Source organism: Cololabis saira, chromosome 17, assembly GCF_033807715.1.
Source record: "Cololabis saira isolate AMF1-May2022 chromosome 17, fColSai1.1, whole genome shotgun sequence".
Taxonomy (NCBI): domain Eukaryota; kingdom Metazoa; phylum Chordata; class Actinopteri; order Beloniformes; family Belonidae; genus Cololabis; species Cololabis saira.
Genome location: NC_084603.1, coordinates 38,061,172 through 38,085,740, shown reverse-complemented (window position 1 = coordinate 38,085,740; position 24,569 = coordinate 38,061,172). Strand labels below are relative to the sequence as shown.

The window sequence follows — 24,569 nt, the reverse complement described above, 5'->3', positions numbered from 1 at the left end:
ATTGTTTTATTATCTCAGTTTCTAATTTCTTGCTCTTTAGACCTACTTTTAGGATTTTATGTTATACTTTTAAACGTTTTTAGTTAGGCCTGTATTGAAAAAAATCGATTTTCCGATTCTAAATCGATTCTCATATTAAAGGAGCCGTCTGTAAGAAATGGCCAAAACTGGTACTGCAGTCACTTTCAAAATATTGTTGAGCGGCGTGTACCCTCCCCCTCCTCCCCCCGACCAGAGGTTGCCAGGTAGGCTGCAGAATGCAGCAGGAACGTAGGCTGCCATGGCTGCGATAATTAGAGCCGAGCTGGCAACCCGGATGCAGAAACAATACTGACTTGGTGATTGGGAGATAGGTGGAGGGTGGAGCTTCAGAAACAATACTGACTTGGTGATTGGGAGATAGGTGGAGGGTGGAGCTTCAGAAACAATACTGACTTGGTGATTGGGAGATAGGTGGAGGGTGGAGCTTCAGAAACAATACTGACTTGGTGATTGGGAGATAGGTGGAGGGTGGAGCTTCAGAAACAATACTGACTTGGTGATTGGGAGATAGGTGGAGGGTGGAGCTTCAGAAACAATACTGACTTGGTGATTGGGAGATAGGTGGAGGGTGGAGCTTCAGAAACAATACTGACTTGGTGATTGGGAGATAGGTGGAGGGTGGAGCTTCAGAAACAATACTGACTTGGTGATTGGGATATAGGTGGAGGGTGGAGCTTCAGAAACAATACTGACTTGGTGATTGGGAGATAGGTGGAGGGTGGAGCTTCAGAAACAATACTGACTTGGTGATTGGGAGATAGGTGGAGGGTGGAGCTTCAGAAACAATACTGACTTGGTGATTGGGAGATAGGTGGAGGGTGGAGCTTCAGAAACAATACTGACTTGGTGATTGGGAGATAGGTGGAGGGTGGAGCTTCAGAAACAATACTGACTTGGTGATTGGGAGATAGGTGGAGGGTGGAGCTTCAGAAACAATACTGACTTGGTGATTGGGAGATAGGTGGAGGGTGGAGCTTCAGAAACAATACTGACTTGGTGATTGGGAGATAGGTGGAGGGTGGAGCTTCAGAAACAATACTGACTTGGTGATTGGGATATAGGTGGAGGGTGGAGCTTCAGAAACAATACTGACTTGGTGATTGGGAGATAGGTGGAGGGTGGAGCTTCAGAAACAATACTGACTTGGTGATTGGGAGATAGGTGGAGGGTGGAGCTTCAGAAACAATACTGACTTGGTGATTGGGAGATAGGTGGAGGGTGGAGCTTCAGAAACAATACTGACTTGGTGATTGGGAGATAGGTGGAGGGTGGAGCTTCAGAAACAATACTGACTTGGTGATTGGGAGATAGGTGGAGGGTGGAGCTTCAGAAACAATACTGACTTGGTGATTGGGAGATAGGTGGAGGGTGGAGCTTCAGAAACAATACTGACTTGGTGATTGGGAGATAGGTGGAGGGTGGAGCTTCAGGCCAAAACAAAAAATGACAACATAAACATCAGTTGAGGGCTGCAACTCCTCTTTTTAAACTGGAATATCCTGGCTTGAGTGCTGTTGTCAGTGACATCAGTATTTGAAATGAACATGATCTTTAAATGTCTGTTGACATATCGGGGTCATTTTATGATTCGTTTTATTATTGCTCTTACATACAGCTCCTTTAATTCCTAAAAATCCATTTGTATGTTTAAAGATCGTTTTTTTTTTTTTTTCTTCCATCATTACATTACAACTTTTGGTATTTTTTTGTTTATGCCCAAAAAAGGAATGTTTTGTTGGACACGAGCATAACTGGTGCCATGTTTTTGCCTTTAAATATGTTTAAAGGTATGAAAATATTAAAGTTTTCAGTTATAACTGCATAAATTGTCTATATTTCTTTGCTTTATATACCGTCTTGGGGTTACATTTGCATAAAATGGTAAAAACCTAATTCTCAAAAATGGGAAAAAAATGTTTCTGAAAGCAGTTCTATCAGCATTCTGGGAGCTGATTGGTCCTTACAGCATCATTAGCTGCCAATACTTGCTGTTGAATCTCAATATAATACTAGTATTAATGTGTTGCAGAACTACACAGTCATATAAATCATGCAACAGCTCAAAAAACAGTTTTAATAACGCTAACCCAAATCAATATCGGAATCGGATCAAATCAAAGCGTGATAATCGATTCTGAATCTTAAGAATCGTAAACGATTCTTGACATTTGAATCGATCCCCAGCCCTACTTTTAGTGTGTATTTTAACCACATGCCTGTGTGGATGTCTGCTGTGTGCCGCTGACGTCCCCGACCCCCCAGTCTGGCCTTCGGCAGGAGGGTCCCCCCCTATGATCCAGGTCCTGGTCCAGGTTTCTACCACCTTATGATCCAGGTCCTGGTCTAGGTTTCTTCCTCTTAAAGGTTTTTCTTGCCACTGTTTGGCTTAAGGCTTTACTGCCACTAGGGGAGTTTTTACCTGCCATTGTTTATGTAATAATTGCTCAGGGGTTTATGTTCTAGTCTCTGGAAATTGAATTGAATTGAATGTTGTACAGATGATATGTGGAAAAAATGTAAATAATTCAAAAGCAACTTTATGTGTAATGTTGTAAGTACTCGGTATCGGTGAGTACTGAAATGCAAGTACTCGTACACTACTCGTTTTGAAAAAAAGTGGTATCAGTGCATCCTTAAGTTTTATGTTTGTGTATTGTTTTTATGTAAAGCACTTTGTGCTGCATTCTATGCATGAAAGGTGCTATACAAATAAAGTTTGATTTGATTTGATTTAGATTCCGCTGCAGACGTGATTATGCTCAACGCTGAGAATTCCCTCTGACCAATCAGGGGTGTCCAGAGACACGAGATGGGAAAGAGGTCTATTACAGGGAGTTACAAGCAACATGAGGTGCACTTTAAAATGAGGATAATTTGATGTTTAAATCTGCTCCAACGTGTAATGTAGATGATCTACAGCATCAAAAATCAGCCTCAAGTGTGGTGTCTTCCTGGTGCAAAGGGTCGTTAAACACAATCAATATGGAGATGAGGATTCTGGTCTGGCTGCATACATTACATTTACCTACACAGGTAGAGCCTGGCTCTGCTCTCAGCAGCAGCAGCTATGCAGATGAGCGTGGGCGGACCGGTTCCTCCGCGCCCAGACTCAGCTCTCCGTCACACTGGGGTCTGCGGGGAGGTGTTTTATCTGTGCTACATCTCAGTCGCAGCGGGCTGGCGGGTCTCTCCACGCCGTCTACTGTTTGACCCAGATTCAGGGGCACAAATGTAAATGGCTGGAAGAGCTGAGCGTCTGTGCGAAGTCGGGCCTGTTCTGATTGGGATTGGCTGAAAGTCGGTGCGTTTGCCTGAGAGCGGAGGGCCGACGCTCACCTTCGACTTGAGTTTCACAGACAGGATGTGCTGGCGTCCTGAAGAGTCCTCCGCCTTCAGCTTCAGCGTCTGAAACTCCACGTCTATGCCGAGCATCCTGAAGATGGAAACACAGAGTCAACCGATCAGAGCGTTCAGAGGAAACACATCATCATGAAGACGTCAACAACTCCCAAATATAGTGAAACACAGCCACAAGGTCTTCTCTTCTACTGCTCTTCTCCAAAGTCTTCCCTCTCTCATCTACGCAAGAGTATTAGGGCCATGCATGAGGAAAAATATTTGAGAGGGGACGATTTTTTTTTTATTGTGCACTTTGAGAAAAAAGTTAAAATGTCGAGAAAAAAGTTGAAATGTCGAGATTAATGTCAAAATACAATTTCAAGAATAAAGTTGACATTTCGACTTTTTTCTCAAAATTGTACTTCAACATTTTACTCGATATTTCGACTTTTTTCTCAAAATTGTACTTCAACATTAATCTCGACATTTCAACTTTTTTCTTGACATTTCGACTTTTTTCTCGACATTGACTTTTTTCTCAAAGTGCATAATAAAAAAAAAAAATCTTCCTCCTCTAACATATTTTTCTTTTTCTTTTAAATGTATTTATTTATTTCTTGTATAACATATTTTTATTTTTCTCCTGCCTGGCCCCTAATATTCTTCTGTACACTGCAAAAATTCAAAATCTTACCAGGAATATTTCTATTTCTGTCTCATTTTTGTCAAAAAATCTCATTACACTTAAAACAAGAGTCATTACTAGAAAAATAACTTGTTATTTGACAATTTTCACCTGTTTCAAGTAAATTTTCACTTGAAATAAGTAGAAAAATCTGCCAGTGGGAATAGATTTATCTTCTCATTACAAGCAAAAAAATCTTGTTCCACTGGCAGATTTTTCTACTTATTTTAAGTGAAAATCTACTTGAAACAGGTGAAAATTGTTAATATATAAGAATAATGAATAATATATAATATATAAGATTTAGAGTTTTTGCAGTGTACTCATTGCTGCCACAGTTGCAGAAACTTTACCTGCTGTCACTGGTTCATGTTCAAGCATTGGTGTTTTTGAACAGCTGTACAGGAGAAGATTCTTCTCTTAAATGTCATCATTCACTTAGAAGAACAAGTGAAGAGGAAAACTGTTTGCAAGACATTGCTCTAGCTTGGGGTTTAGTTCATTCAGCTTTGAAGGAGCCGTCGTGTGAACAAGCTCCACTTTATTCAGTCAAAGACGGAGACGGATGAGGCGCAGCAGTGAGCTCTGGAGCTTGCCGTCTCCAAGTGAGAGAGATTCCCCAAAGAAAGACCGAGAGCCAAAGCACCGGTAGAATTCCTCGTCCTACAAGACCAGCTCCCGTCGGCCATTGAAAATGTTGGATCTGGATGTGTAATGCCCCTCTGGAGCTGTGGTAGTGGCCCAGGCTTGCTAGTCAGCGTTTAGAAACCCAACAGGCTCAACTATTCAGTGAAATTGTACCGTCTACTAAGTGTTGGTGTTTGTTGGCGTTTGGGTATCGGGCCATCTGTGAAGTAGGCTGCTTCCAACCCGGATTAGCGGGGGGCATGTGGACGGACAGCAGAAAGTAGTCGTGCTATCTTTAAAATGCCATCGTTCCATGTCCCAGGAGCCACTTTCAGCACGGATCATAAATGTTCCCAAAGGTGAGGACATCGTGACAGGACCACAGCATCACGGGGGGGTCTGCTTAGTTATAATTAGGACATAATATTCCTCTTCCAGTTTCTTGTCCTTTCTGCTCTCATCCTCATTTCAACTAATGGCGCTTTTCCACTAGCACCTACTCGACTCAACTTAACTCGGCCAAGTTTCTTTTCCATAACAATTCAGCGTCTGGAGTAGAAGTAGGAGGGTTGGAGCGAAGCTGCTGTGACATATTTGATTGTGTGATCTAAACGAAGAAGAAAACACTAAAGATGTAGAACCTGGAGGAGATGATAGATGTGCTGCTGGGTCTGTGGCTTGTGTTCCATATCAAGTTAAAAAATGAGAGTGAGAGAAACTTCAAGCGGCAATGCTTTTTTTTTTTTTTGTTTGTCTCGGTGCTGCTGAAAAGTCAGCTGGAGCCATGAGCAGCTATGAAGAGACAGAGCTCCTGGTGGATCTGGTCGTTCCTTATCTCCGTCTAGATCCCTTTTTAATTCTCTCTTCAGCACCAGGTTTATGAACATCTGCACCTCAGAGTTGGATCACCAAACAGACTTCTGCTGCCATTGCTGGTTGAATAAAATGAACCAGAATCTGTCAGAGTCTCTTTCTCTGATTTCCTCCTCCTGACTCAGACGTCTGACTCCAACCCCCCGACCAATCGGTGGCCTGTAGTGTGATGATGTCAGATACAGCCGACTCAGCAGCTTAGAACCTCGGAAGAATAGATACAGAAAAGTATCTACTCGGAACGTTAGACCCCTAGTGGGAAAGAACCAAACCGAGGCGAGGCGAGTCGAGCTGAGTAGGTATTAGTGGAAAAGCGCCATAAAACCTTTGTTTCGATTTCAAATTTGTTTACGTTTGACCTCAAGGTAAGTCCTGTCAATTCCCGGCTCTCTCCGAGAACAACATGTCAACACCTTTTTTATCTTTTGAAAGGATGCCTGACTGAAAGGTAGCTGGAACGGAGCTCGGCCCAGACCACAGCCCGTTTACAGTAACGGCACACCGGAGGGGCTTTGGCAGTCGAGCTCTCAGAGAATGATGTGTTCCTGGACGACATGAGGCTGACTCCCTCCTTCAAGAGGTAATGATTATCTGTTGAGGCTAAGAACACAATGCTGGTCAGATTTACTGCGCCCGCTGACTTCCCGCCCGTCCAACGTTGCTCCACTGAGACCGGAAGACAAAAGGCCGCTCCGAGACAAAGCACCGGAGCGGTCCTCCTCCAGATTTACAGTACATCACCATGAACGCTCTGTGACGAGGCTCACATGGCTGCCGGGGATTTATGAGGTGTGTTTGAGCGCGGCGCTCGCATCACTCCTCCCCGACGCACACTTTGGAAAGTGATGGAATAATGGGAGACTGCATCCAATGAGCCCGATTCATAAAAGTGTCTTCTTGCTCTCGCATTGGTGATCAAACCCGGGGAGAAGGGCGACGGCTCCTTGATGTAATTCACACTAACATCTGCCGCACGCTAACTCACAAACGTCATGTTCAGGCCAGTTCAGCACATTCAGAAGTCCTCCAGCAGTCGATGCTCAGGTTTCTTTACCCCCCAAGTGCACATTAAGACTGCAGACTAATAAAATACACACTTTTGTAAACACGACAGATGCATAAATCCGTCATGTCCAAGTTCAATCAGGAAGTAAGAAAATGTGCAGTTCATCGAATGACCACTAGAGGGAAACTAGACCTGAGGACATTTGATTTGATTTGAAAATCTTTAATGTCCCCGAAGGGGTTGCAACAACAGGACAACATACATATCCCACTTCAAACACACAATACAATAAATAAAATAAATATAGTAAATATAGTCATCACAGTAAACAGGTACATTGTTCCCCCTATAGGCTGTTAAAAAACTTAACTGCAGATGGGATAAATGATTTGAGGTATCTGTTTGATTTGGCCCTACAGGGAAAAGTGTACCTTCTCTTAGACGGGAGAAGCTGAAACTCAGCATGGAGAGGATGGTGAGGGTTCGCCAAAATGGCCTTTGCCCTCTGAGTGGCTCTGGCTTGATAGATATAACCCAGATCATTCAAGTTAATGCCAATTTGTATTGGCCCTCATGTTAAAAATGTCCATCTCTAAAAAGGTAGAATAGCAACTGTGGGAAAAGCTCAATAAGTATAATGGTGCCATCCCTGACCTGTGCATCAGGTGAGAGGAGAAGGGGACGTTCTTCCATTGTATCTGGAAATGCAATAAAGTTCAACAATTCTGATGGGAGATTAAACGAGCTTTAAAGACTATACTAGGTATAAAATGTGTTCTTGACCCTAAACTGTTTATCCTAGGTTTATATCCTGATAGACATCATATGTCTAGAAAAATAATCACTCCCCTGGATTTGTGTTTACTGCTTGCAAAAAGAGTCATATAGCACTCGGAAGAGTACCAGAAAACCAAAATTCATTAACTGGATTAAGGAAATGTCTACAACGTTACCTATGGAAAAGATTACTTACATTATGAAGGGCAAACTATAATTTTTATGTCTTAATCTTTTATGGAATATATTGAGTGTGGATTTCAGCGGTCTGGGGAGTGGGGCGGATGATCCTCTGCAGTGCTCTGAAATAATTTCCTTTCTTTTGGTACTTGATTTCTTTATTCTGTGTGAATTGTACATTCGAGTTTGTATTTCTGAACTATGCACAATGGTGAAATAATTTGGGCTAACCCTTGAAAAATAGAGAAACCTTTGTTGTTTTGATCGTTGGGTGGGTTTTATTTTTTTTGCTTTCTTTTTTCTCTTTCCTTTTCTCATATAAAACTAAACTGAGTGTTGCTTTACGATATCTCATAAATACCTGACTTGTAAGGAAATATGATTCGAATGCTGGACAATAATTCAGCTGCCCTTGATGTTTCCTTTTATGTGAGAGCACTCTTATTTTTGTGTATCATTGGAAGGATTTGAAAACCAAATGAAGATAATGTTGGACAAAAAAGAATAGCAACTGTGATACCTGGGCTTTGAATATCGACCCGTACGGAGTCAGATAGGATGTAGGTGGCACAAACATCTGTCGTGATGCTGACTGACTTCTTTTAACTGAAATAACAAAGGTTCGGTTTCGTGCTGTCCCAGCCAACACCGCGGCATGTCCGACCCCTGGTCGTCCAGTACAATGAGTCCTACAGTTGCGTCACTGTTTTGGTTTTCTTTGAGGAATTTCTTGTAAACTTGGAGCGTATGATGTAAAAGACTTTTCATTTAATTAACTTATCACAAAATGTATTGTGGTTTTGGAGGACTTTGCAGAAGGACCCGCGGTAGGGAAAGCATCCCAGTGCTCTGCTCCTGTGGGGTCTCACACCCAGCGTACCAGGGACCGCCGCTGCCCAGCGCGGCCGTGATGGAAACAGCACGACAGTCAGACGCCTTGCTGGGAAGACTGATGAGAGCGTCCCGTTTGCAACTCCACAGCCAAGAGAGCTGCTTGAGGACGCTGCACACGAGGCATATTTGTGTGTGTGGAGACAGAGATTCATGAATGTTGAGAACACAGATGTTGTCCTTGTGTCTCGCGTGTGCGAAATGATGGTGCGGAGATGCAGGGCCGTGCTGCACACAAGCACGCGCGCAAGAAGCCACCATTTATAACCTGTATAATCCCAAGAGTTCCTAGCAGCCTTTGTGACGGCATTTATAATGCAGAATTAGACACAGCGTTTATCAGCTGGCCGAGTAAATTAATGAAGTGAAGGCATCACGCTGGCTACCGTGCAGTTCCTGGACCCCAGGCTGGAAGGGTCCGACAACGCGACCACAGACGGATGGTAAATAAGGATACACACTGTGGACACGGCAACAGCGGACTAATGGGGCTTTTCCACTAGTACCTACTCAGCCCGACTCGACTCGACTTGGTTCTTTCCCAACAAGGGTCTAACGTGTCGAGTAGATACTTTTCTGTATCTATTCTGCCGAGGTTCTAAGCGGCTGAGTCGGCTGTATCTGACATCATCACACTACAGGCCACCGATTGGTCGGGGGGTTGGAGTCAGACGTCTGAGTCAGGAGGTGGAAATCAGAGAAAGAGACTCTGACGGCTTCTTGTTCATTTTATTCAACCAGCAATGGCAGCAAAAGTCTGTTTCATGATCCAACTCTGAGGGTCAGATGTTCATAAACCTGGTGCTGAGGAGAGAATTAAAAAGGATCTAGACGGGCGATAAGGAACGACAAGATCTACCAGGAGCTCTGTCTCTTCATAGCTGCTCACGGCTCCAGCTGACTTTGCAGCAGCGCAGAGACAATCACACAAAAAAAGCATTGCCGCTTGAAGCTTCTCTCACTCTCATTTTTTAACTTGAAACACAACACAAGCCACAGACCCAGCAGCACATCTATCACCTCCTCCAGATTCTACATCTTTACTGTTGTTGTCTTCTTCGTTTAGATACACAATCAAATACGTCACAGCAGCTTCACTCCAACCTCCTACTTCTGCTCCAGGTGCTGAATTGTAGTGGAAAAGAAACCAGGCCGAGTTGAGTCGAGCCGAGATGAGATGAGATGAGATGAGTTGAGCCGAGTAGGTGCTAGTGTAAAAGCTCCATAAGGTAAGACCCGACGCTTGCCGGCCCAGCAGCCGTGCCTGTGCTGAGCCCCTGCAGCTCCCAGAGGCCTTACGGACCTTACAGACCTTACGGACCGTACGGAGCCACCCAGAGACGGCGGCTGACCCGCCTTCACCCTGATCCACATTAATTAACACAGCCTTTGCTACGGGTTTGCCAACCCCAGCCTATTAAGATGACCACACTCAAACGCAAAAATGGAGGCATGCGGAGAGACAGAGAGAGGACTCACTTACCTGGCCCAATCAGCAGACAGAATTACAACTGAAACCCCCGGTGGCCATTAGCACGGCCCATACCAATTAAGACGCTAAGCGAATCTCAAGTGCTTAGGAGATTGAGGCCCACTGTGTATAATGCTTCCTAACCGTAACACCGCACTGTAAATGATGTTGGTCCCATTTCCAACATGAAGCATACCTTCACCCCCCCAGCTCCTATTAAAACCTGAGAGTCTTCAATTAGAGCCATTTGCATTTTGCTAATATCATAATTGCAGTCGTGGTCATTAATAGGAAAGTGGAAAATGAGTGTAGTCGTTGAGGCTTAATCCAAGCTGGGGGAGGACAGATATCTTCCTGCTAACTACCACCACCCCCTCCTCGCTTTCTCCTACGGTATTAGCCGGGCCTGCTGCTGAAAGACAGCTGAGCTTTATTAAATGTGACCTGGATTCAAGTATAACTCAATAACTAAAAATAAGGAAGTCATTAAGAGCCATTTGGTAAATGTGGAGCTTTGTTGTTGCACACCCTCTAATCAGCTGAGACTGCGGGAGAAAAACTGCTCCACAATGACCATGTGATGCAGCGGAGGCTGCTGCCCATCCACACACTGCAAAAACTCAAAATCTTACCAGGAATATTTGTCTTATTTCTAGTTAAAATGTCTCATTTTTAGTCAAAAAATCTCATTACACTTAAAACAAGAGTCATTACCAGAAAAAATAACTTGGTATTTGACAATTTTCACCTGTTTCGAGTAAATTTTCACTTGAAATAAGTAGAAAAATCTGCCAGTGGGACAAGATTTATCTTCTCATTACAAGCAAAAAAATCTTGTTCCACTGGCAGATTTTTCTACTTATTTTAAGTGAAAATCTACTTGAAACAGGTGAAAATTGTTGTTTTTTCCAGTGATGAGTCTTGTTTTAAGTGTAATGAGATTTTTTTTTACTAAAAATGAGACATTTTAACTAGAAATAAGACAAATATTCTTGTTAAGATTTTGAGTTTTTGCAGTGCAGAGATGAGGAAAAGTTTGTGCCATTGTTGTAATTCAATGTATTTTTAAAAAGAAGCATCCAATCATAGTATTAGGCAAATACAACATAAACCAACAACACATACATTTTTCACAGAGTCATAAATGATTTTACAAAACAAACTCAAAAACAAACAATGCCAAATTCAGCCCAACTCATTTTTGCGTTAGTTTGTGTTGCTCTGTAATTACACCCCCGACCACCGGGCGTCAGTGTAGGTTCTTTTTTTGCAGCACCGCAGCTCGCAGTGGCGACTTTCCTTTTGTTTACTTACTACACGTAACTCAGACATAGCATCAGAGCAGGTAGCGTATATTTCTACTCAAGTTGAAGCTAATTAATGTCATTTTAAAAACCTTGCAGCAAACTATCGTTTTACCCGACGACGTGGTTCGCACCGATGCCATAGTGATGGCACAGCCTTGACACAGAAGTCCAGAATTCCAGTTTTATAATAATGACTTGGTTTTATATAGCGCCCTTCAAGGCACCCAGAGCGCTTTACAGAGACCATTATTCATCCATACACATTCTAAGCTACGGGGATATAAGCAGGCAGACTGACGGAAGCGTGGCAGCCATATTGGCCAAACGGCCCCTCCGACCACCACCAAACATTCATACACATTCACACGGGGCAAGGTGGGTAAGGTGTCTTGCCCAAGGACACTAAGACAGCAACTGGACGGAGCGGGATTCGAACCGCCAACCTTCCGATCATTGGACGACCCGCTCTACCACCTGAGCTACTGCTATGTAACGCTAATTCGTAAAAAAGAGCGTAGCTAAGGAACCCAACAGTACGGAAGAGTATTAGGGTCAAGCAGGAGAACCATGTGACTTCTGGGTGGAGGCCCATGCAGAACAGAGATCTGTTGCAGTTGCTTGACTGGCCACTGGAGGCTGGCTGGGAAAGAGAGTTTAAAAAAATCTTTTCTTTACACAATCACTTAGAGGAAGATTTTTTTTTCATTATGCACTTCGAGAAAAAATTGGAAATTTCGAGAAAAAAGTGGAAATGTCGAGGATAATGTTAAAGTACAATTTCGAGAAAAAAGTCGAAATGTTGAGAAAAAAGGCGAAAATTCGACTTTATTCTTGAAATTGTATTTCAACATTAATCTCGACATTTCAACTTTTTTCTTGAAGTGCACAATAAAAATAAATCTTCCCCTCTCAAATATGTTTTCTCCTGCATGGCTCTGATACTCTTCCGTACAACAGACTGTGTCCAACCTTCATCTGTATCCTGAGCAGACGGGAGGTGACGGTCAACGGGGCTACGACTCCCCCAGCAAGAACCAGTCTGCTGTAGCTCTGCACACTTTTACGCTTAGATGAGTGAAAAATGCCTGAAAATGGCTTTCTGATGCCACTGGGAGAGAAATGTCACACAGGAAACGATTGCTGCTGTTACAGCTTCTACAAGCTGCTGGATCACAGGGATACTTAGTGTTGCCCACATGACTTTTCTTGTTTTATTTCATTTTTTTTTTAATATAATTACTTACCGTATATGAAGACTCACTATTAAAATATGATTTTTGTTTTTGTTTTAACACAAAAACAAAAGTAAGGCACAATTACAGTGTGTGAATATGTATGTATATATGTGTGCATGTATGTATAGAGTATATATATATATATATATATATATATATATATATATATATATTGTTTTCCCAAACTTCTTTTAATTGTTGTCTTTTTACATGTACAAAATAAATCAAATCAATCAGTCAAAATAAAGCAGTCATTTTAGACCTTGATGTTGGTGGTGCTTCATATTTCATATGTACGTTGTCCTTATACGCTTGGTAACTCTTATCGTCTTCACTGCTGCCTGTCTCTTGAATTAGAGATTTTAAATCTCACATTTATGGTTAAATAGTTAAAAAGTTTCAATGGTTACATAGTCTCAAATACAATGTTCCTCTGTTGCTTCTGATGTCCGTGTGAATTTGCAGAAGTTACGGCAACAACGCTCGTGAGGAGATAAACCGTGAGGCTGATATTTGGTTCACTGGATAAAAAAAAAGGCCTCATCAGTGAGCAATTCCACAGGCAAATTACTTCCGCGGTATCCGGGGACCATGTAAGTGGGGAATGGAACTATGTTAACACGGTGTTCATTAAGACAAAATAATTGTTTTATTATCACTTGATTTCCTCTTAAATGCCACGATAGATGCTTGAAGCCGCCGTTAAGGAGCACGTCTGCGGCGTCTCAGACGGCGCTTCCACGGCAGCTCTGATCTTCATCTGTAGGGTTTCAATGACAACCGGAAATCCCTCTTTTGAAAACCACCATGATCATTTTTGTGATTTTAGAAGGTGGAAAAAACGAGCCAAAATTATAGCCAAAAACATCCTTTCTGGCTTCCTTCCCTCCCTGTTTTTGGTGAGAGGGTAGTTTAACAAGTTTAGTTTGATCTGTGACAAATGTTCACAATTCTCCTGGATTTAATTTATTTCTTTACCTCGATTAAGAAAAAGTTTGAGAAGGATTTCATTTGAACTGAAAGCTCCTGCTTAGGGACGGGAATTGAGAAGATTTTTACGATTCCAATTCCATTTTCGATTCTGCTTAACGATTCGGTTCTTTATCAATTCCCTTATCGATTCTCATTTGGGAAAAAAAAGGACAACAATGAGGCAAATGGCCTTAATATGATAGGCAGCATTCGTTAGTTCATTAGTTACGAGCAGTATTATTAGCTAAGGACGCGCTAACGTTGCTGCTGGGGTGGATCGAAAACGCGACATTCATTGATTGTTATTGCTGCTGTGTACACAAATGTTTTTCCATGTTGGTAGTATTTCCTCCCTTTGACGAAATATTCACTTAGCAAGTATTTCAAGTTGCCATGTTATCTCTTTTTTAGTGAAATGTAACCAGACTATTGAGCGTTTGTATTGCTTGGGTGACATGTTTACTGTTGACTGCTGCCTTACGCAACGAGTGGATTGACATCGTTCGTTCCCACTGGAATCAAAAAGGGTTTCAATTCCTTGGAATCGGAACCGCGGACAGAAACAAAGTGGGGGGCTGCGTGACGTCATCGTGTCATAATTAACCCGTTATATCTTCAAAACTAAAGCAGCACAAACGATTTTTTCTGCACAAACCAGCACTAACACAGCACAAACAAACTAGACCATTTTGGACAAAGTCGGGGGGCTGTAGACGTTGGTGTAGACACTTGTCACTCAAACATGTCTGACCAATGGGGAAGCATCCGCCCACTGCAGGATGTTTGTGTCAAAATAATTCAATCAAAAAAAAGACTTCAAAACTTTTTTTCACTTCAATCAAAAAAAAAATAATCACTTCAAATCCCAAAAAATATTTTCAATCAAAAAAAATTTTTTTCAAATGCAATTTTTTGGGTCTCAAATATGTTTTTGCATTCAAACACTTTTTTTCTTTGATTAAAAACGTTTATTGAAGTGATTTTTTTTCATTGAAAATATTTTTTTTCTTTTTTAAGCAACTTCTTTTTTGATTAAATGATAAAGACACAAATGTCCTACCCATAATATGGCCCAAACACAAAAAAAACACTATTTCAATCAAAAAAGTTGGTTCAAACAAAAAACTTCACTTCTATCAAAGAAAACATTTCCAAACAAAGAAAAAAAGTGTTCAAATGCATTTCTTTGAGTCTCAAATATTTGTTTACATTCAAACACTTTTTTTCTTTGATTGAAATCATTTTCTTTGATTGAAGTGATTTTTTTTTTATTGAAAATATATTTTTTGATTGAACCAATCTTTTTTTTGATTGAATAATTAAGACACAAATCTACCTCCATAGTGCTAAGCCTTGGGAAGTGCCTCAGCTGTCCGGGTTTTAACTCAGACGTGACTCGTTTCACATTGTTTCAGCAGTACTCACAAACCACGAATCTGACCTGACTTAATCAGAATCAATGCAATGTGAGCATCATGGGCTAGCATAAGCTAAGCCGAGCTAAAGGAGCTTGCTCCACCCAGGCCTGCTCCTTCTGCCTCTCTGCAGTAAACTAGTGCCAACCATGTGACTTAGAGTGGAGGAACAGATATCTGTTGCAGTTCCTCCACTGGCCACTGGAGTCTGGCTGTGAGAGCCAGTCCATCTCCACTGACTCCCACGTTAACAACATTTAAAAAAAGTATTTTCTTTACACAATCATTCAGAACTAAGAGTATTAGGGCCAGGCAGGAGAAAAATAAAAATATTTTAGAGGAGGAAGATTTATTTTGAAGTACAATTTTGAGAAAAAAGTCGAAATGTTGAGAAAAAAGTCAAAATTTCATGAATAAAGTTGAAAAGTTGAGAAAAAAGGCGAAAGCCTCATATGCTTTAGTGTTGACTACTTGGGTTAGTAACAACAAGGTTCAGAATACAAGAATTGGCTTTACGATATTGATTTGAAACACATCACACATATGCAGTTGCATAACTTCAGAAACGTATCCTTAACGTTCCACTCCAAGGATGTAAGTTAGTTAGTTAGTTCCGGCTGCTGCTGCAGAGCTGTCAGTCGCTCTGCTAACTGGTTTTGATGGGTCAGAGAAGACATTTACACTTTATTCTCCAAATTTCGACTTTATTCTTGAAATTTTATAAAAAAAATTTCACCTTTATTTAACCAGATAAAAAGACCCATTGAGATCAAGACCTCTTTTACAAGGGTGACCTGGCCAAGGAAGGAGCAGCACAAGTCCACAAATAACACACAAATAACAGTAATTAAGAAATAAACATTAAAATGAGAGTGCAAACTGTTTAGCAAATAAAGTGCAATAGTGGTGACTTCAGTAATATGTAAAAAACAACAACTTCAGTAATAATTTAAAATTTAAAAACACAGGCACTGCTGAAAGGATTCCCTTCCCTATTTCAACATTAATCTCGACATTTCAACTTTTTTCTCGAAGTGCACAATAAAAACAAATCTCCCCCTCTCAAATATTTGTTTTCCTGCATGGCCCTGATACTCTTCGTACAGAACTGTGGTGCTATAGCTGGTGCTCAGACGTAACTTTTCCTTCACTGACCTGCTGAGCGGCTAATGCTTTTTTTTTTAGACCTGTTTTCCGAGCATGTGCGACTGCTCCTCACGGCCCACTTACTTGTCCCACCCAAGGGTCTCCATCTCCGAGATGAGCTGGGAGTAATACTGAGGAGGTGGCATGGAGCGGCACTCAGGACGCCTCTTCAGACCTACTTCCTGCAGGAGCACAAGGAACATTCTTAATATCAACACACAAGAAATTCACAATTACACTGCAAAAACTCAAAATCTTAACAAGAATATTTGTCTTATTTCTAGTTAAAATGTCTCATTTTTAGTAAAAAAAAAAATCTCATTAGACTTAAAACAAGACTCATCACTGGAACAAACAACAATTTTCACCTGTTTCACTTAAAAAAAATGTTTTTGCTTGTAATGAGAAGATAAATCTTGTCCCACTGGCAGATTTTTCTACTTATTTCAAGTGAAAATTTACTTGAAACAGGTGAAAATTGTTATTTATCTTGTTATGACTCTTGTTTTAAGTGTAATGAGATTGTTTGACCAAAAATTTGACATTTTAACTAGAAATAAGACGAATATTCCTGGTAAGATTTTGAGTTTTTGCAGTGTAAACCATAGGTTTCAGTTAAAGACAAACTATGTAAACAAACCGGATTAGGGCCAATCATTTCCATGCTTCTTTAAAATCTATTTATTTTCCTTATGTAAACCTCACATACATTAATCAAACAGTCATGCAAAAGTTAGTACAGCTACATTTTTGGCAAACACAATCTCAAACAAACAGCGTCGAAGGTTCTCATTTATTTCCAGTTCATAAAACAACATGCTACACTGCAAAAACTCAAAATCTTTGTCTTATTTCTAGTTCAAATGTCTCATTTTTTAGTCAAATAAAACTCATTACACTTAAAACAAGACTCATCACTGGAAAAAACAAAAAAAAATTTCACCTGTTTCAAGTAGATTTTCACTTAAAGGGATTGTGACATGAAAAACAAATTTTTCTTGATTTTTTGTGTTTTGTTGGGTGTCTTGACATCAATTACACCCAAAAAACAACGAACTTTTAACATTCAGTGTATTGTGTGCTTTCTGGGATTTTCCGCATAACTATGCAAAAACGGCGCATGTGGTTTGGTGGCGGATCGTTACGTAACGATCCGCTAAATCACCGCCCCCTCCACCCAGCTCCCTGCCTCCTCTCCTCTCCAGTGCACCATAAAGGCTGATTTATGGTTCCGCGTTACACCGACGTAGAGCCTACGGCGTAGGGTTACGCGGCGACGCGCACCGTACGCTGAACCCTACGGCGTAGGCTCTGCGTCGATTTAACACGGAACCATAAATCAGGCTTAACACGCCTCTTTTGTTCTAATCACCGGAGGAAAACTGCTAAGAAGACCCGCGGCCACTGACTGGACTTAAGATAAGGTGACACTGCTGCTTGCATGCCTTTATTTTTATGATTGTTTGCTGTGGTTCGCCCTCCTGCTTTTCCGTGCATGCTTCGCCTGTCGCTCCCTCTCCGACGCCGCTGTGAGCGTATGGCTGGAGGAGGAGGAGGTTTGGAGGAGGAGCGGAGCAATGATTGACAGGAAAGGGGGGAAAGGAAGCATTTTTCACGGCGCAAAAAAACACTGTAATAAAAAGCCAGGAATAGAGTACTAGAGTGAAGTTTTTCTTGTTACACTCTTTTAGACACATTTGAGGGATGTTGGCCAAGACTTTTAATAGTGTTAAAAGCATGTTAAAAATGATGTCACAATACCTTTAAAATAACTAGAAAAATCTGCCAGTGGAACAAGATTTTTTTGCTTGTAATGAGAAGATAATGGAAATGACTCTTGTTTTAAGTGTAATGAGATTTTTTGACTAAAAATGAGACATTTTAACTAGAAATAAGAAAAATATTCCTGGTAAGATTTTGAGTTTTTGCAGTGCACATACATGAATCAAACAGTCATGCAAAAGTTAGTCCAGCTACGTTTTTGGCAAACACAATCTCAAACAAACAGTGTTTGAGGTTCTCATTTATTTCCAGTTGATAAAACAACACACTAATGTGTCCGAGCTCCCCAGAACTCACCAGCACCGTCTTCAGCTCCACCAGGAAGCCGGACAGATCGCTGGACTGCTGCAGCCTCTGCAGAGAAAAACATCTGTGAATGGACGGATAATTAAGTGACAGTGTCTGTTTTTTTTTTCTTTAGCCAGCCATTCAAATCAAACAGTGTTTGTGATTAATGGGAGCTGCCACTGCCTTTAATAATTAATAATAGCTTAAAGCCTGTGAAAATAATGAACTTTGCAGCCCAGGGTGAAATATCAATCTCATCCAAATAACCCGTAGGGGCCACATAACAAATAGGGACATTTTCCAGGCGATGTTAATTAAACAGTGATGAATATATATATATATTTTGTTCATTTTCTGAATCTGGCCAGTGTGATGGGTGACGGAGCAGCTGCCAGGCACGACGCAACCACAAAAATAACGCAACATGACAATAAAGATTCAAAACACACGGCGAACCACATGATCTTCATCAGAGACGGCAGACACAACATGTCACTGGAGACTGGGATTGAAACGAGCGTCGTAATGATACGTTTACCTGCTTCACGATGTGCTCGTATCCACGCAACAAGTGCTTCAGCTGCCAGCAGCAGTGGAGCCTGCAGTGGGGGAGAGTTGGAACAGTTACTGCCACTGGAGACATGAATAAAACATACACCCCCTCTTCTCATCCTTAGTTCTTTTGGTTTTAGTTGTTTATTTTTTTTTAAATTACATTTATTGTGGCCGCTCGGTGGTGTAGTGGGTTAAGCAGTGGCTCATATACTGAGGCTACAGTCCTGCAGTGGTTGCAGGATCCAATCCCGGCCTGCACCTTTGCTGCATGTCATTATCTCTCTCTACCCCCTTCCTGTCTGCAACTAAAGGGCCACTAGAGCCCAAAAAAATCTAAAAAAAAAAGAAAAATTACATTTATTGGAAAGTGTTTTTTTTTTTTAAATTGCCTAATTTGTAATTAGGGCCCGAGCACTTACAGTGCGAAGGCCCTATTGTATCTGTAGGATTTTTTTTTTTTTTTTTTTCTGAAGAAATGAGAGCCTTTTTTCCCCCTAAACGTGCCCCAAAAGTCACCAGATTTTGCACCAAGCCAGGCCTGGCGAAAAATTTGATATTTAATGGTTTACATTAATGGGCGTGGCCTAATGGCTCAACAGCGCCCCCTAGAAAACTTTGTGCTTCAAGCCCTACAATACGGTTTGACGTACATGCACGAAAATCGGTACACACCTGTATCATGTCGCAACTTAAAGAAAAGTCTCTTGACGCCATGTCCGAAACCAAACAGGAAGTCGGCCATTTTGAATGAATCGTGTAAATTTGGCGCAATTTATGCCATTTCTTCGGCAGTTAATGCGGCCCAAACCGTAACGTGAACCCAGATGTGTTATACATCAAAATGTGCGTTTGCATCCTGCGACGAAGCGCATTACTTTTCTAAGTCAAAAGTGTTACCGTGGCAACACTAGACGCCAAAAAGCGTGCCCACCCTTCATCTGATTGGTCCATATTTGATAGTTCCTATTTTCTGCCATAACTTTTGAATGGTTTGATATAAAGACTCGTGGTGTCATCGGACTCGGTTTTGAGTCCTTTCCTAAAAATAATATGGAAACACAACTGAGGTTCACAAACTGAACAAATCCCAAGGCGTCTGGAACAACGTCCCGATGGACAGATGAGACCAAAGTGAGCGGGTTTGGTAGAAAAGTCCAGAACCGTGTTTGGAGAAAACCAAACAGCATCCCAGCAGAAACACCTCTTAGTGATCATTTGTAGTCCTGAACTGATCAAAAACAACTGCATATACAAGTGTATTCTACAGGCAAATGTAACAACAAACTGGACAATGAACTGAAGCACAGCAGCAAATCATCAGATAAATGAGATAATCAAGGGTTTGGAATGATTGAACCGAAATATAGAGCTCAACCAGATGGAAATGCTGTGGTGGACACATGAGTGAATGTCCCAAAACCAAAATGAACTGAAGCGACGATGCAAAGAAGAATGGACCAAAATCCCCCCACAACCATGTGATGTAGTGGAAATAACCTCTTAAATGGCTGCTGCTAAATGTGGATTTACAAGAGGCTAAATTTGCTAAATGTTCATTTATGTATCAAGGTGTTGTGCTGTGGAACAGTTGAAAACATCTAAGTGAAACATGCTCAACATTATCTGCATTCAAAAGAAAGCTGACAAAAAGTTTATAGATTTTTAATTTAACCGTGTTTTTCATTCACCATTATTCAAATATATTTCTAAGTTATTTAATTGTATTCTGAAGTATTGTATAACTGTATAGCCCTATGTATTGTGCTTTTATGGTTTTGTGAATTATTGTTTTTCATTTTTTCTTGTGTTTACGAGGGGGGGAGTCGCTTATAAGCCCTGCACATCTTTTCTTAACTTTTTTTCCTCTGTGTTATGTTCCTTTTTACGAGTGCAAACAGTAAAACAGACAAACAAACAAACAAGATACTGAACTGTTGCCCATGAGACTCTCCACCCTCTTTTACTATTTAATCAATGATGGCGTGAAAAAGGTTAGATCTTGTTGTTTATCTGAAGTTGTAGTTTTTCTAATAAGACACATTATAAAAAAACATTTTATACATGTTTGTTTGTTTTACAAAATGGAAACGTATGATAAAATAATGGCTTGATAACTTTTGTTTTCAATATGTCAACAAATTTCTTGTTCTTTCAACTTAGCTAACACAAAGATGGCATCTTTTCAGAGAAGATGAGAAGTTCTCACTTGGCCCTCTTGAGCTGCTGATCTGGCGGGAGTTGTATTCTCAGTCGGAAGTCTCTTTCCTAGAAAAGGCATAAAACAAGGAAAGTTAAAAAGCAATATCATCAGGAAATTGAAGAGAACTGCAGAAAGCATGTGAAGCTAAAACAGACTCCACTCAATAGTTAGAAAATACGAGGTTTCTTTTGGGAAGAGCTTTGCATCGTTTCTTTCTCTTGGTACCGGGGGCCTCTGTAGTATTTGGGTAAAAACCTGCCCGTTGTCATTCGTGGCTAGCTGAGAAAACATAAAAATTGAGCGAAAAGTGTTCCAAACGGATTATTCTTGTGTCGTCTTTGCTCTCCTCTGGGAAGGTTGTCTTTCACATTTATGAGTTTATAAAATCTGAAATTCAAAATGCATATTTTTATTCTTTTTACCCTTGCAAATTTATGAAAACAGACTATTATTGTTAATTTTTTATTAATATTCACCCTTCCCATGAGATTTATACTAACTAGCTGGGTTTAATTTGCACGCTGACTTTAACTGAATTTTAATTTTACATTTCCAAAGTTAGTTTTGGTGTGCAGGTGGAACAGATGAATGCATTTGCACCAGACTGTAAAAAACAATGGGCAACGCTTTAGGTCCCCTGACCCCATGGAACTAACTTCCCAAACACTTCAAGCAAACTATTAACATAAAATAATTCAAATTGTTAGTAAAGAAACATCTCCTGAATAGATACATACTGTATAAAACATATTTAATTATTATTAAATAAATATGTAGATAGTATATGGGTATGTATGTGTATATATATATATATACACACATACATACACACACATATATATATATATATATATTTATACAGAGGTGGTAGTAACGAGTTACATTTACTCCGTTACATTTACTTGAGTAAGTTTTGGGAAATTTTGTATTTTTAGGAGTAGTTTTGAATCACTATACTTTTTACTTTTACTTGAGTAGATTTGTGAAGAAGAAACTGTTCCTCTTACTCCGCTACATTAGGCTACGTTGAGCTGTTACTTTTCTTTTATCCCTTTTATCCACGTACGGGTCAATCTCATGACATCACTGGGTGATTCTTTGGGAAAAATGTTTGTTTTTGCATGTTTTGTCACATTTACACAGACTCAAACACACACAGAGTTTCTATGAGTTCATGTTTGTTCTAGTTCTGCCTGGTTAAAAAAGAAAAGTACAAAGGCTTGACATTTTGTGCTACTTGTGCTTAATTTATTATTTGATTCTGTTATTATTTTATTATTTATGTACTATTTATTTAAGTACTTGAATTTACTTTAAGATTATTTTAATTTAAGCTATTTTTTTATTAATTTTAATTTATTGTATTATTTTATTGATTTAATTTGCCTGAAGATTATTTTGTACTTTTGTCTGTTTGAATGGTTGTGTTAAAAAAATAAATCAGACGTTACTCAACAATTACTCAGTACTTGAGTAGTTTTTTCACCAAGTACTTTTTTTACTTTTACTCAAGTAATTATTTGGATGACTACTTTTTACTTCTACTTGAGTCATATTATTCTGAAATAACAGTACTTTTACTTGAGTACAATTTTGGGCTACTCTACCCACCTCTGTATACAGGTATATATGAATATTTATTAAAAATGGTTATTGGTGCAAACTGTGATAGCTATACATTGTTTGAATTTGTTAATGTATAAAATGTATGAATATGTATTGTTTTTATTTATATCTAAATGTTAAACGGAATGACTTTTTATTTGTTGTTTATCTTTTTATTTTCTACCTCTTTAGGTTTGCTTTTAATGTTTTGTTGTAATGTACAGGTATTATGTGTCGGACCCCAGGAAGAATAGCTGCAGTTTAGCTGTAGCTAATGGGGATCCAAATCAAACTATAAACTTAAATAAGATCAATTGTTTCATATTTCATAAAGCATAAAGTATCCCGAATTAACCAGGTGAATGTTGACATTGCAAAATATCTTCAACTTTCCTATTTTTTATTAAAGTGCGTGTGTGTACAGCAAGAAATCTTTAAATGTGTATAAACTTAAATGAGGTCTGGTCTTACCTGCACAGTAATGAATCCGTCATAGACGGTTCTCTGTGCGTTGACAGGTAAAAGCAGGGGGTTGTCTTTAACCAGAGACTGCTCCATTCACTCACAAAGTGGATCTTTTCGGCTATCAAACGAGGACTTCCTAATAACGTTAGGCTGAGTTAATAGAAAAGATATGATTCCTGGTATCTCTCGACCTGAACTAACTTGAGATGAGATGTTTAAACTAAAACCGCTGATCAGAACGGGAGACCCGGAACTTCTCATAAACAGAAGCGACTCCCGCCACACGTGCAAAACACGCGACGTCATCCAGCTGCCTTCAGGGACTGGGAAAAAATGTCGGAATATTTTTAGTTTGACATAAATCCGTCCAAAATCTGTAAAAAAAACAAACAACAAACTACAATGCCGTGTGATACTACGACATAATATTAGGGCCAGTACTCGAGTTGTAAAAAAAAAAAAAATCAGGGGGGACGCTGGATTTTATCATATGGGGACAGATAATTTGTGCTGATTACAAATAATATAATATATTACAAATAATAGCAGTGACCAAAACACCTGCAGAAATACTGCAGGAATGACATAGCAGCAGTTAAATGCAGCCTTCTGTAAGCTTTAAATATCCACTGGGCTTACATCAAATACAACAAAACACAACAATAAAAAACAGTTTTCTGAACTTATCAATATGACTCTGTCCTTCAAAATCTTTCTCTCATTTTAGTCAAACATTTTTTTTACTAAACTAAACTTATTTTCACTTAAAATAAGTAGAAAAATCAGATTTTTTTGCTTGTAATGAGAAGATAAATCTTGTCCCACTGGCAAATTTTCCTACTTATTTCAAGTGAAAATTGACTTGAAACAGGTGAAAATTGTCAAATAAGTTATTTTTCTGATGTTATTTTTCTGGTGATGACTCTAAATGTTGAAATAGCAGTAAAACCACATTCATTGATGAAATGACATAAGGGATGGAAAGGGGGGATGGCAGTTTTACAGGGGGGATGATTTGGACCGTTTTTATTTCAGGGGGGATGCCATCCCCCCTCATCCCCCCTCATCCCCCCTCAACTCCAGTACTGCGTGTGATACTACGACAGAGTATCAGGGCCAAACTAAGAAAAAAAAAAAAAAAATTGGAAATTACGAGAATAAAGTCATAACATCTGCAGCCTTCATCTGCACTAGAACACAACAGCCTACGAAGAAAGGACAGCAGGCTGACGCAGGAACGGAAAAGATGTTTAAAACATTAAGAACAAGGTGGTTATAAAAGACAGAGTAAAATTAGTCGTTGTGTGTCAAGATGTTAGTAAGTAGGAAGAACATTAATATACAGCATGAGTCACAAAGCGTTTCACAAGGCAAATACAAACAGTACTGAAAACACAAATAAGGTACATTACAAACAATGATCCTGAAGAATAGTTACTGTATTAAAACAGATGGTTATCCAATAAGACTGTACAGGGAGACTACCATTCGCTGCTGATGGTCACCAACACGATCAATACCAAATAGTGGGGAACAATCTATTATCACTGTTACATCATATATTACACAGAATATTTGTCTAATTTATAGTTAAAATGTCTCATTTTTAGTCAAAAAATCTCATTACACTTAAAACCAGAATCATTAACAGAAAAATAACTTGTTATTTGACAATTTTCACCTGTTTCAAGTAAATTTTCCACTTCAA

At 39.9% G+C, this 24,569-nt stretch overlaps 1 protein-coding gene across 1 annotated transcript in view; it reads right to left on the bottom strand.

The window, feature by feature from the left end:
* fancl (FA complementation group L) overlaps window positions 1-23,102 on the bottom strand; it is a 43,272-nt gene extending 20,170 nt beyond the window's left edge. The window contains exons 1-6 of the mRNA XM_061745070.1: window positions 22,868-23,102; window positions 20,798-20,856; window positions 18,575-18,635; window positions 18,046-18,102; window positions 16,051-16,148; window positions 3,379-3,475 (exon numbers count right to left, since the gene is read on the bottom strand). Of these exons, the coding sequence (XP_061601054.1) occupies window positions 3,379-3,475; window positions 16,051-16,148; window positions 18,046-18,102; window positions 18,575-18,635; window positions 20,798-20,856; window positions 22,868-22,954 (459 nt within the window). The 5' untranslated portion in view covers window positions 22,955-23,102. The remainder of the gene's footprint in view (window positions 1-3,378; window positions 3,476-16,050; window positions 16,149-18,045; window positions 18,103-18,574; window positions 18,636-20,797; window positions 20,857-22,867) is intronic.
* Between the last annotated feature and the right edge of the window lie 1,467 nt (window positions 23,103-24,569).